Source organism: Tauraco erythrolophus, chromosome 2 (assembly GCF_009769465.1).
Source record: "Tauraco erythrolophus isolate bTauEry1 chromosome 2, bTauEry1.pri, whole genome shotgun sequence".
Classification (NCBI taxonomy): Eukaryota; Metazoa; Chordata; class Aves; order Musophagiformes; family Musophagidae; genus Tauraco; species Tauraco erythrolophus.
Genome location: NC_141466.1, coordinates 6152483 through 6166761, shown reverse-complemented (window position 1 = coordinate 6166761; position 14279 = coordinate 6152483). Strand labels below are relative to the sequence as shown.

Below are 14279 nucleotides of genomic sequence, written 5' to 3'. Positions count from 1 at the left end.
GAAGAAACTCCGCTGCTTGCTACCAGTCTTTCATGAGTGGTACTCCTTATTATATAAAGCTTTCTTAAGAGTTGTCTAAATTAAATTGGACTCCAGACTTTTTACAACTTCAACAAGCAGTCTGTCCTGCAAGTTCAGTAACCAAATACCGCACCCTGCTCTCGCATGGACAGCTCTGATGAATAATACTATGTTATCATTTATATCTTGGTTGAAATAACCCTGCTTACTCACAAAAGTTACTTTGCAAAATTCAGTCTTTTCCCAAATTAGGTTTATCCTCAGTTCATAGAATCATAGAACAGTTCGGGTTGGAAGGGACCTCAAAGATCATCTAGTTCCAAACCCCCTGCCATGGGCAGGGAAACCCTCCGCTACATCAGGTTGCCCAAAGCTTCATCCAACCTGGCCTGGAACACTTCCAGGGATGGGGCAGCCACAACTTCTCTGGGCAACGTGTTCCACTGCCTCACCACCCTCTGAGGGAAAAATTTCTTCCTTATATCTAATCTAAATCTGCCCTCTTTCAGTTTAAAGCCATTGCCCCTTGTCCTGTCACTACACTCCTTTGTAAAAAGTCCCTCTCCAGCTTTCCTGTAGCCCCCTTTAGGTACTGGAAGGCTGCAATAAAATCACCCCGGAACCTTCTCTTCTCCAGGCTGAACAGCCCCAACTCTCTCAGCCTGTCTCCATAGCAGAGGTGCTCCAGCCCTCGGATCATCTTCGTGGCCTCCTCTGGACCTGCTCCAGCAGCTCCATGTCCTTCTTGTGTTGGGGACTCCAGAGCTGAACGCAGTATTCCAGGTGTGGTCTCACGAGAGCAGAGCAGAGGTCACCTCCCTCAACCTGCTGGCCACGCTGCTTTGGATGCAGCCCAGGATACGGTTGGCTTTCTGGGCTGCTTCCTGCTCACATGCCAAGTTAACCTGAATTCCTCTTAACAAATATCTTAAACACTATCAACGTTGGGTTTTTTTGCACTTTTGCCATCCACATACTCAATGTCAAGTATGCTCCCTGATCACATTTACAGATCACAGGCTGTTTCTCCCCACAAACACAGCTGACAAAACATATGAACAGAATCCTCCAGAAGCAGCGGTGGAAGCCTCTTCTCGCAGAGTTGAGCTAGAAGTGTAAGATGACTCTTACTCAGCAGAGATAAAACTCTCAGTAATCCCAGCACACACTTTGATGAACAGACTGTATTACAACACAAGCCAAGTCCTCAGACCTGGGACTTTCACTCGGAAAGCCAGAGGGACTGAACAAATCAGATTTGTTCCACTGCTCTGCAGACATATGCCCTGCTATCCCTGAGACTTCCAGCATGTTCTCTTCGCTTTACTACAAATAAATTACTCCATGTTAGGATCTCTTTGTCTCTTACAAATACATTGTTTCATGCTACCCAACACCTACAGCTACGGACAGTGAAATCCTACAAAGGAGACAGCTTTGTAGTAGCTTCCTGAAAAAAACACAACTTCCTTCTGCACCCCCAACAGCTGCAAATTAGGTAATGAATATAGGGGGGCTTTTTTAAGAATGTACCTCCCAGATACTTTTGGAGTTGTTTTAAAATATTATTCAGGAAAACCACAGACACTTCTGGATTGCTCTTCTTCTGGCTTCAGCTAGCAGAAAGAAAGAGAAAGTGCAGAGAAACATTAGCAGAACTCACTGGAAGGTACAGCATGACAAACCATGTTGTCCAGGTTCTCAGCCCTGCCCCTTTACACAACCAGAATTGTAATAAGAACTGGTACCTTTCCTTCCTTCCACCCACTCTTTCCCCTGACGCAGATGGACAAGATAAGGCTACCAACCATCACGAAAACCTCTAATACTTGATTTTGGTGGGCCAGTTCCCCAGCCTTTAACAGCTGCTCACTGTTTGGCCCAAACCAAACTGGAGGTCAGCCTACTGACTAGTGTTAAGAGGCCCCATCAGGAGAACCACCATCCCAGGCAGTTTTGCTTGTTTAAAGTGTGGTGGAAGCCAGAGACCAAGCTGTCATTCCAGATCCAGCCTGAGGCACAGACTCCACAGCGTGGGATAAGATTACACTTCCACACCCCATGCAGTACCTGTTTTGTAGGTATACAGTTTCAGCTGCCAGGACTATCAGCTTAATGCCCTTGAAGAAGGCAAATTCCTTTTTCTTTCAGGTATCTTAAACTTATGTCTAGGGAAATAACAACTGAATTAAAAGTTACCCAATCTGAGTTTAACAAGGAACATATATTTCCCCAATACGTGCACAACACTGAGACTAAGCACAGAAACAGTCATGTTAGAAGAAACGTCCCTCATCTCCCCGGATGAGCAAAGCTCAGATCTGAAATGAGCACTGCACAAAAACATTAACATCCAGGTAACAGCGGCAAAATCTGCTGGTAATCACAGACATCGCTGCCATGCACCAAAGGACTGGAAAAAGCCCTTTTCTTGTTTTCAAGATGACAAAGAATCAGTGTTACTGTTCAGAGACCTAAAGGATTTATGTCTAGCTTTGTATTTGCAGCAACACTCACTCAGCAAATTAGAGGTACACTCCCTTCATCAGTTTTAAATAAGCAGGCAGGTGAAGGATTCCATTGTTAGGTTAGTCGAGACTTCTTTTCATTCATTTGCCATAAATCTCATAAGGTAGCTATTTCAGTTATTAACTATTCAAATTTATAATCCAGAAATATAAGCATTACTTTCCTACGCTCTTTAAATGATAATTTTAGAAACACAACATTATCAATAGTCTCAGAATGTACTCCTCCCCTCCCAAGAGGAAGGACAGGAGGCATCACTCAATTTTATAACATTGAATAAGAGTTATTAAGACTACATCCAAGGTGCACAAAATGAACAAGGCAGAGGAGGGAAATAGTAAGGTGAATTGAATTGCTTGTGCCTGAATTCAAAAAACAGCTGAGGCCAACGTTCACACACAGGATCACAGAATAGTTTGGGTTGAAAGGGATTTTTAAAGGTCATCTAGTCCAACACCCCTGCAATAAGCAGGGACACCTTCAACTAGATCAGGTTGTTCAGAGCTCCATCCAACCTCATCTTGAATGTTTCCAGGGACAGGGCATCTACCACCTCTCTGGGCAACCTGTTTGTGTTTCACCACCCTCATGGTAAAAAAATTCTTCCTTATATCTAGTCTAAATCTTCTTTCTTTTAGTTTAAAACCATTGACGCTTGTCCTATCACAACAGGCCCTGCAAAAAAGTTTGTCCCCATCTTTCTTGTAGGCCCCTTTTAAGTACTGGAAGGCTGCTAGAAGGTCTCCCCAGAGCCTTCTCTTCTCCAGGCTGAAGAACTCCAACTCTCTCAGCCTGTTTTCACAGGAGGAGTTCTCCAGGCCTCGGATCATCTTCGTGGCCCTCCTCTGGACTCACTCCAACAGGTCCACATCCTTCTTATGTTAGGAGACCCAGAGCTGAACGCAGTACTTCAGGTGGGGTCTCACAAAAGCAGATTAGAGGGGTAGAATCGCCTCCCTCGACCTGCTGGCCACGCTTCTTTTGATGCAGCCCAGGATACAGTTGGTCTTGGGCTGTGACTGCACATTGCCAGCTCATTTGTAGCTTTTCATCCACCAGTATCCTCAAGTCCTTTTCCTCAGAGCTGCTCTCAATCCCTTCATCCCCCAGCCTGTATTGATACCAGAGGTTGCCCCAACCCATGTGCAAGACCTTGCACTAGGCCTTGTTGAACCTCATGAGGTTCACATGGGCCCATTTCTTAAGCTTCTCAAAGTCCCTCTGGATGGCATCCCATCCCTCAGGCCTGTCAACTGCACCACACAGCTTGGTGTTGTCTGCAAACTTGCTGAGAGTGCACTCGATCCCACTATGTCATTGATGAAGTTATTAAATAGTACTGGTCTCAACACAGACCTCTGAGGGACACCACTCATCACTACCCTCTGGATGCAACCATCCAATCAATTCCTCATTCACCAAAGAGTCCACCCATCAAATCCATCTTGCTCCAATTTAGAGAGAAGGATGTTGTGGGAGACCATGTCAAAGGCCATGCAGAAGTCCAGATAGATTGTTGCGGACTACTGGTGTCTCAATCTTCGGGGATCACAACCCAGAAGGTTGTTGTGATCTTCCTCGTATATCAGAAGGCTTTGTCACACTCACTCCAAAGGTCCTTGTCACAACTAAAGGCTTCCAACAGAGAGCTTCAAGATGCTGCTCTCCAGGGGCTCCTATCACTCCAGTCTCCAGGAGGGAACTGCTCCACTCCCTCTTGGGAGTGCCCCACCTTTATTCATTCATGAGTCACGTGGTTTCCGGCTGACCAACGTGACTCACAGCACCTGTCCTAACAAGGCACAGGTGCTTTCTATTGTAGTAGCCAGGAGCTCCCCCGACAATTCCCCCTTTCTTTTTTTTTTTGAAAAAATACCTAATAGCATTTAGGACTTTCTAATGTTCCAGTTCCATTTTTCATCGCCATTTGTCAGATGCCTTGGAACAAAACCGTGGGGGAGTCGTTCTTATGTTTTCCTGTCATACCACGTCGGTGGTGGATATATCCACTGTTCTGATGAGGTTGGATACATCCACCCTGGTTGTTCTGGCTGCTTAATCTGCGGCTGCTGCAACATTCCTTCAGGGGTCTTTTCCGGATTAGTTTGCGGTTGTTGCAGTGTTCCCGCAAAGGGCTTGCCTGGAGTATAAGACATCTGTGCATACTTTCTCTTTCTGCTGCTCCTCGGCCGGCCATTGGATTTGCAGTTTTTTGCAAGATGACCTATTCTCCCGCACTTATAACACTTCAGTTTCTTATTATCTGAGGCCATCAAGGTGGTGGCTAGCGCGGTCATTTCATGTTCCACGGACCCGACCTTAGCACATGCAATGACCATCTCCTCTAGGGAGGGGTCCCCTGGGAGTACTTCAATAGCTCTTCGGCAGTCAGCGTTGGCGTTATCCCTTGCGAGTTGTTTTGTCAACAGGGCCCGTAGATTGCCGTCATAAACTTGTTTTTCTATAGCCCCTTGCAATCTTTCTACAAATTGTAAGAAAGGCTCCTTGATTCCTTGTTTAATTGTAGAATACCTCGCTTGGGGTTTCGCCATTTCTGTGGTCCGCATGAGGGCCTGCATTCCTATTTGTTTGATCTGCCCAAGAATTTGGGGATGCCATTGGGCCTGTACCGCCGGATTACTAAATACCTGACCCGTTCCCATCAGGACATCTGCACCTACGGCATAACATGGGTCACCTTGGGGTAACTGTATATTTTGTAGTGCCTGACGGTCAGCCAACTGCCTCCATGTGCTCATAAAAATGGAGCGTTGTACCGGCTGGAACATAATCTGAGCTAGATGTTGAAAGTCATACGGCACCAATATTTCCAAGTTTAGTAATCGTAATAATTGTGTTACTGCTGGGGAGTTTGGCCCATACTGTGCTACCGCTTTTTGTATGTCTCGTACGACTTTCCATGACCAGCCCAGGTATTGATTGGGCTGGTTAGAACCCGGGAGGGTCAATTCCACAGGGAATACATTTGGCCTTTCCCCTATTTCCATCATGGATAATTTTTCGTTATTGACTGGCAGCCCCAAGACTTGAGCCAAGTCCCAATCCCCAGCCTCTATTGCTTTCATTTTTATTTCGTTCCAAAAACGGACCGGGTCACGGCGTTGAACTGTCACTGTAGGGGTTCCCAAGGGGTTTGGATTTAATAAACAGACAGATTCTAGTGACTTTTCCCTCGGTGGTAACTCCTCAGCTGGGCTGTCACTTGTTTTGGAGATTTCTTTTGCTACAGGGGGGGTCATAGCCTGATGCAGTATCTCCACTACAGCTGCTAGCTGCTGAGATACTCCTTGGAGCATTGTCACGGCCTGGCGCACTAGTGCTGGCTGCGCCAAATGTACCTGGGCCGGATAACCAGATACCGCGGGATATGAAGTTGCCAAGGGTGGGGCCAATTGCTTAAATGGCGGAGCCGTAGGCATAACGCATCCTGAGGAGGAAGGGGGGGTTGCTGGGGCAAAGGGTGGGGGACGCTCCACTGTTTCCTGCAGGGTGGGGTAGAGTCCCTGCATAGTCCCTGCAACTTTATTGATCTCTGTGAACAGCGAGGATACGTCTAACTCGCTGTCCACGCTGTCTGGGGTTAGTCTTCCTTCAGATAGTTCGTTGTTCCCTTCATACCCCTCGCTTGCAGATACATAATCTGTTGATTCCTCTTCCTCCTCTTCTGCTGACCCCTTTTGAATTATATTATCTAGGGCCTCCCATGTACGCAGCAGGTCGGTCCGGCCCTTTTGCTTAACCACAGCTTCATAGAGTAACTTATCCCCCAACCTTTTCCAAAGTTCTAGGTTAAAGGTAAAGGTGAGGTTGACTAGATCTTCATGTCCCACTGCCCAGTTGAGTAGGTAATATAAATCCTCATTACTTATACTGAGCCCCGCAGCCATTCCTGCAGATTTGAGAAAGGTGAAGGTCTGGCTTTCCTTTACAAAATTCTGACCCATGTTCACTCCCAGTGGCTCACCTGTTCCGACGAATCACGTCGGGGTCACCAATTGTTGCGGACTACTGGTGTCTCAATCTTCGGGGATCACAACCCAGAAGGTTGTTGTGATCTTCCTCGTATATCAGAAGGCTTTGTCACACTCACTCCAAAGGTCCTTGTCACAACTAAAGGCTTCCAACAGAGAGCTTCAAGATACTGCTCTCCAGGGGCTCCTATCACTCCAGTCTCCAGGAGGGAACTGCCCCACTCCCTCTTGGGAGTGCCCCACCTTTATTCATTCATGAGTCACGTGGTTTCCGGCTGACCAACGTGACTCACAGCACCTGTCCTAACAAGGCACAGGTGCTTTCTATTGTAGTAGCCAGGAGCTCCCCCGACAATAGATGACATCCATAGCTCTTCCCTTGTCCACTGATGTAGTTTTTCCATCACAGAAGGGGACTAGGTTGGTCAGGCAGGCCTTACCCTTGATGAAGCCATGCTGGCTGTCTCGAATCACCTCCCTGTCCTCCATGTTCCGTAGCATAGCTTCTAGGAGAATTTGTTCCATGATCTTCCCAGATGCAGAGGTGAGGCTGACAGGTCAGTAGTTCCCGGAGTCCTCCTTTCTACCACTTTTAAAAATGGGTGCAATGTTTCCCTTTTTTCAGTCACCAGGGACTTCACCTGACTGCCTTGACTTTTCCAATACCGTGGAAAGTAGCTTGGCAGCTACATCAGCCAATTCCCTCAGACTCCGAGATGCATCTTGTCAGGTCTCATGGACTCATGTATATTCAGGCTCCTCAGGTGGTCACGAACCTGATATTCGCCTACAGTGGGAGGGACTTTGCTCCCCCACTCCCTGCCTTGCAGTCCATCCACTCTAGAGGCAAGGGAAGAGAGGTTGCCAGTGAAGACTGAGGCAAAAAAGTTGTTGGGTACCTTGTCCTTCTCCTCATCCATTGCTACCAGTTTGCCTGTCTGGCTCATCAGAGAGGGTACACTTTCTTTGACCTTCCTTTTCTGGTCAACATACCTGTAGAAGCCCTTCTTCTTATTCTTTGCATCCTTTGCCATGTTCAGCTCCATCTGCACCTTGGCCTTCCTCATCCCATCCCTACAAGCCGGGCAGCATCCCTATTCTCTTCCCAGGATACCTGTCCCTGCTTCCACTGCCTGCACATTTCTTTCTTACCCTTTACTTAAGACTACAAGGTCTCAACTCAGCCATGCCCATCTCTTGCTTTCCTTGCCTGATTTCTTACACCTGGGGATCAAGAGCTCTTGCACTCTACAGAAAGCATCCTTAAAGATCTGCCAGCTCTGTTCTGCTCCCTTGTTCTCAACGGCAGTTTCCCAGGGATTCCTATTGACTAAACCCTTGAACAGCTGGAAGCTTGCTTTCCTAAAATTCAGGGTCCTGACTTTATTCTTTGCCTGACTCGTATCTCTCAGGACTGCAAACTCCACCAGTGCATGATCACTGCAGCCCAGGCTGCCTCCAGTCTTGACGTCACTGATTAGCTCAGTTGCATTGACGACCATCAGGTCCAGCATCGCATCCCCTCTGGTAGGGCTGTCTATTACCTGGCTTAAGAAGTTATCCTCAATGCGCTCCAGGAGTCTTCTGGATTGCCTACAGCTCACTGTGCTGCTATTCCAGCAGATGTCAGGATGGTTGAAGTTCCCCAGCAGGACGAGAGCCTGTGAGCTGTAGCTGGAGTCAGGTGGCTTCGTCAATAGGCTCCCCTTGATCGGGCAGCCTGTGGCAGACACCAACCACAAGGTTCTCTGTGTTGCCTCAGTCTCTAATCCTTATCCATAAGCTTTCAACCTGCTCATGGCTATTCTTCAGAGAAAGCTCTTCACGCTATACCCATTTCTTAATGTAGAGGGCAAAGCCTCTGACCATCCTTCCTTGTCCGTCCCTTGTAAGGGAGGGATACCTTTAATTAAACACTAATCTACCTGGACATATCTTTGTGATTTACATAAAGAACCACATTCACACACTATCTTCAGTCACAGAAACAATATTTGTTTTACAACACGAGCTTTAAGGGAGCATTGAAGCTGTTAAGTGTGTAGTTCTGTGCCTGTTTTGTCTGGTTTCTTTGTGGACATAGTTGCAGAACTGCTGGAAAGTTGGTGACTAAAAGCAAAAACAATTGAAGTGCAAAATAAGCTTCTGCAAACCCCAAAAAATGAAAAAATGTACTATGTACAGGTAGCAAAATTCTTGTATGTTATAATGGGAGGAGCAGAAAAGAGGATGTTAATAGAAGTAAAAAAGGCACGTCAAAAGAAATTTTTATTTGCACTGTTCCTCTACACAACAGCTGGACCTCAAGACCCTGCAATAGTGGGTGCGATACAGATACATAACAAAGACTCAGGCCTTGTTGCAAAGGCAGGAGGACAAAAGGAAGTCAAACTACTTGGTGAAAATGCAGGGAAAACAATTCACATCAAAGGAAAGGAAGTATCAGGAGCACGTGGCTACAAAGATCACTGCAGGTTTTTAATATCTCCAGATTAAAAAAAAAAAAAAGTCCTTGACAAACATTTTCATTTCATTATTTGTTTACACTGGAGGAACAAACTCATTGCCTATCAGACTTCTCAGATTACAATACAGACAGCCAAAGACAAGAAAAGAAATGGCTGATGTCAAAATAAATTTACAGAAAATCTCACAAATGTTAGCCACTTTACGATCCACACAAATATTTGTTTCCCAGAGGACAAAACCAACTCTCATACAAACTCTAATCAAGTCCCAGTATTCTGAGCAGACCTGAACCACCAAAATGATGATTATTTTAACACTTGTGATGATATTTAAATATCCTTAATGGAGGAATTAGCTGCTTTATTACTTTGGAGATCAGATCAATTAAAGGCCTCTTGGGTTTTGAACTGCTGTACAAAGACAGGTCCAGCATGATTACAAAACCTGCAGATAAAGAAGTCATGGAGCCCATCTCCCATGAAGACAACACTGCCTTAGTACGTGCTGGGGGCAGAAGAAGAAAAAAAGAAGCATCTCAGCAGCAGCAGGTGCTTGCTGAGCAAACAAGACAGGTAAAGAACTAAGACAAAACAAACACAGTAAAGTAGTAACAGAAAAACAGATAGAATCATAGAATCACAGAATGGTTCGGGTTGGAAGGGACCTCAAAGATCATCTAGTTCCAACCCCCCTGCCATGGGCAGGGACACCCTCCACTACACCAGGTTGCTCAAAGCCTCATCCAACCTGGCCTTGAACACTTCCAGGGATGGGGCATCCACAACTTCTCTGGGCAACCTGTTCCAGTGCCTCACCACCCTCAGAGGGAAGAATTTCTTCCTTATCTCTTATCTAAATCTGCCCTCTTTCAGTTTAAAGCCATTGCCCCTTGTCCTATCACTACACGCCCTTTGAAAAAGTCCCTCTCCAGCTTTCCTGTAGGCCCCCTTTAGGTACTGGAAGGCTGCTATAAGATCACCCCGGAGCCTTCTCTCCTCCAGGCTGAACAGCCCCAACTCTCTCAGCCTGTCTTCATGGGAGAGGTGCTCCAGCCCTCAGATCATCTTCGTGGCCCTCCTCTGGACCCACTCCAGCAGCTCCATGTGCTAAAGACTCAAGGAAGCCTCACGTGCGTCCATCACACATCTTACGTTTCCACTCAGAGCTGCACTGGAGTGACCTTGCTTGAGAGAAGGGAAGGGAGAACACCACCCTGAACACAGGCACTCTCCATGACCAGGCATTCCAGCTCTGACCCACCTAACCACTGATAACACATTCAAATGTGCAGAGAGGTAAATAACTACATGTCTCAGTGTGCAAACGGTATTCTAGAGACAGAATGAGCCATTTTAAGTATTTAGCAAAACAAAAACAAGCAAGTATACTTCCAAAATATTAGCCTCCTGTATTGTATCTTACTACGAGCACTCAAGGTAAGCCACAAAATTTTTATCTTATTAAAACCACATGCACTTGCTAGTTTGCTGTCTGTGCTACTCTGCACATTTGTCTACTTACATTTCACAGCAGCAAGAGAAAAAAGGAATAACCAAAAATGGAATCTCAGTTATGACAAGGAAGGCAACCATATAACTGCTACAAATAGAAAACACTAGCTAAGTCAACAAGAACTTTTACCCTGGGAAACTATCAGTGCCATTGAACAAAACCAGGAAAATTATTGATTCTTAGCTTCATGGACTGTTGACTCTGGAAGGCATCCAGTGGGTGATAAAGGAACGTAATATGCTGCTTAAAACATGAAAAACTCAATAGCCTCACACTAGAGTTTGTATCTCCATTTTAGATGGGCAGTTTCAAATACACAGACAAGCAGTAACTATGTACACAAGACCCTAACACATTAGGCAAGTTAACAATGACCAGCAACATATATTTTATCACGGCGCTCAAATCTGTCAGGCTCTTTACTACTCTGAGAAAAAAAGTACAAGCTGCAAACTCCAAAAAAACTCAAGTTCTGAATTTGTTTGTAACAGCTACCAAGCCACCTTTTTCCTTCCAGAAAAAGAAAATAGCCAGTCAGCTGTATATGATTCAGCTCTAATAAATATACATACTATAAATTTGCTATTTAAATGCTTGCTAGCCTCTCCTGTTACATGGCAGAATGGTTAAGTCTGAAATTTGAAACACTGTCTTGAGGCTACAAACTAACATTTGTTTTGTAAACAAAAAAAAACCTAGTACAATTTCCACCCCCCCCCCCCCAAAAAAAAAAAAAAAAAACACCACAAAAAGGAGTGCTCATATAAATGGAATCACTTGATCACAAAAAAAAAGAATAAAAATTCTAACGATCAAACTTAAAATTCCAGTCACAATTGTAAGGTGCAGGATCCTTGCCAGACCAACAAAATCTAAAGGATCCATGTGGAGAACATTAATTACACGATACAATACAGATAGTGGCTACACGGGCTTGACAGACCTCCGTATAAATCAATGGCCACCAGCATCCCTCCACCACCACCACTCACCTACTTTAAGCCTCATAAATATTTTTCTTTAGTAGTTACAATTTGTTGGGGGGTATTTTGTTGTTGGTTTGCTTGAGGGTTTTTTTTGTCACACTTCTCAAAGTCAGCATATTTGAACAACGTATATTTTTCCATACTCTGCCAAAGGCACGCTGCCCCTTACGCACACGAATGGAAGCATTGCTGATTTTACATTGTCTTTGGCAAAGCTGTCTTCTGTAACAGCCTGGAATTGCATTCTGCATTCTCTAAGCCTACAATCACCTTTTTTAATAGGTATTTATCCAGACAGTGCACAGAAATCAAAGAAAACACAGACAGAAATTCACTGATATATTTCTGATGCAGGACTCTTATCCCTGCTGGAAAAAAACGGGGTTGATAACTTAAAAGTATTTTTCCTTCATATCCAAAGCAGATTATTGCATAACAATCCAGGGGATTTAAATCCAGACACCTAAAATTAAATGTTTAAATACAGACACAGTGCATTGGTGGGTGCCAATATGCATTGCCAAACTGCATCAGCCACTTAGAGACTCTACAGCACACAGAAGAGCTAATAAAACGTCGTGCCTCCTGTGCAGCATGTTCCACGCACAGCCCCGACCGCGCTGCAGAACCATGACATACCTGTCAGTCTTTTGGAATTCCCATTCTTTTGCTGCTCATCCTCTTCGTTAATGGTGAATAAACCCAGGGGATTTGGCCTGGCACTTTTCTTCAGTCTCTCTTGTCGGAGGGCAGTAATTGAGCCAGGCATGTTGCTGTTGCCTCTTGCTTATTAAAAAAAAAGAAAAGTAAGAAACTGCAGCCCCTGCTCAGCCGCTAGCTGCAGCGCTGCCTGTTCATCTGAGCACTTGTAACAGATCCCCTATGGATCAGCAGTACGCAAACAGCTGACAAACACCAACATCCAGTCGGCTCCGAAAGGCTTGCAGGCTTTCCCCACCTTCAAGAAAAGCCCTAATTAAAGGCACATCGGTTTGGATGCTGCTGGCCGCTGTCGTAACCTGTTCAATCGGATCCCAGCCCACAGCTCCGTGTTCCTTGCTGCAGCACCTTCTTCCTCCGCAGCCCTCTTCCAGCTACAGCACGCTAAAATATTCAGCTCGCAACACGAGAGGAGAAAATATGATACGCCGCTGTTAGCAGTTGCCCTGACAACACTGACACATCCTCATCAAAGGGGTCTCTGAGTGTTGTCTCCTCAGCTGCGGTGAGCCGGCCTCGGGAACGCTGCTCCCGCACGCTTGCGGAGAGCTGGAAGCACCTCGGCAGCAGGGATTGCTCCTTCCTGCGCGCAGGGCGGCGGGAGGATGGAGCTGTGCTTGCACAAGCAGATGAGCACGGAGTGAAAAGAAGCTTGGAAGGCTCCAGGCATGAATCTGCATTTTGCCAGCTGCTCTGTTTATTCATGTTTAGAAATTTTAGCCTAATCTAAAACTCAAGCGACGAAGATGAGTCTTCTTCCATACATGCAAGTGTTGGGTGTCCCCCCCTGAACTTAATCACCTTCCTGTGCAGTGCATACCTTTTGCATTAGGAATGCACACTCACAACTACAGGCAGGTGTTGGAACACACTTTTCCATGTGTGAAAACCCAAATCCCAGGATTTCTAGCTTGTACAGGCAACACAGGACAACAAAAGGACTTTTGGAGTGAATATTCTGTATCACACCATTAGTTTTACAGCACCAACCATTAACATTCACTTTGCAAAATGAATAAAATACAAACAGCCTGGATGTTTATAATTAGTTGGATTTCCTTCGCACGCTGGCATTTGGGATTTTCTTTAGCCATTTACAACAGAGCACTTGCTCACAAGTTTTGCAATCTGCATGTTCACAGACTCAAATGCCACTTTTACCTGTGAGACCTTAATCCTCATCCACTTCCACCTCTATAATTCAAGGTGTGCTCACTATTGCAAAATGATACTGAAGAAAAACTGCAAGCTAGAACATCTCTATAATGTTAAAATCACACGATTTTTCCCACTTCAGATTTTTTTTTTTTAAGAGAATCCTAATGTAACCTGATCTGCCACCACAAGATGGCACAGACATCAGTCGACAAATCTGCAGGTGGCTTATATTGAAAACCCAAGATGATATAGATGTACCTGATCACCTCAATGACATGGGTAACAATACTGAAGAACAGAGTCAGAGTTTATGACAGTCAACATGGTATGCATCACAGTGGCCTGGGATGCTCTTTATGAGGAGTAAAGGTCATGCTCAGCTGCCAGGACAGCTCTGCTCTCACACAGCTTAGGCTCATCACCCAGGAACCCAGTGGATGGAGAAGAACACGGCACCACCTCAAGGCTCAGCTGGACCATTCTTCCTTCTTCAACACAGGCATAAAACACCCAACCAGAAGAGAAGTATTCTGTAGGACGGCACAAGTTCTGCACCAAGCTCACAGCCTACCTCTGATACTTATCTCCTCCTGGCTACATCCTGCCACTTGGCTACACCTTGGACTCTCTGGGCGTACACGGAAGCTATACATGATGACATCTGTCTGCAATTAAAGACGCTTTGTACTAAAGGGTGTGGACAAAAAAAAAAAAGAAAAAAAGAAAAAAGCTCTAACACAAGCTGTTCTTTAGCTCAGCAATTTCCCTTCTGGAGTTTATACAGGCTACTACTATATCCTGTAAGAGAAACAGCTCCCTTGATCAAACCCCACGTACTCAATGCCTACCACAAATACCACGTATGAGTCAGTACCATGAACACTTTTCGTAC

General features: G+C 45.4%; 1 protein-coding gene across 1 annotated transcript in view; it reads right to left on the bottom strand.

Moving 5' to 3' along the window:
* MAP7 (microtubule associated protein 7) overlaps positions 1-12278 on the bottom strand; it is a 125161-nt gene extending 112883 nt beyond the window's left edge. Inside the window, exon 1 of the mRNA XM_086631958.1 lies at positions 12149-12278. Coding sequence (XP_086488084.1) covers positions 12149-12278 — 130 coding nt within the window. The remainder of the gene's footprint in view (positions 1-12148) is intronic.
* Between the last annotated feature and the right edge of the window lie 2001 nt (positions 12279-14279).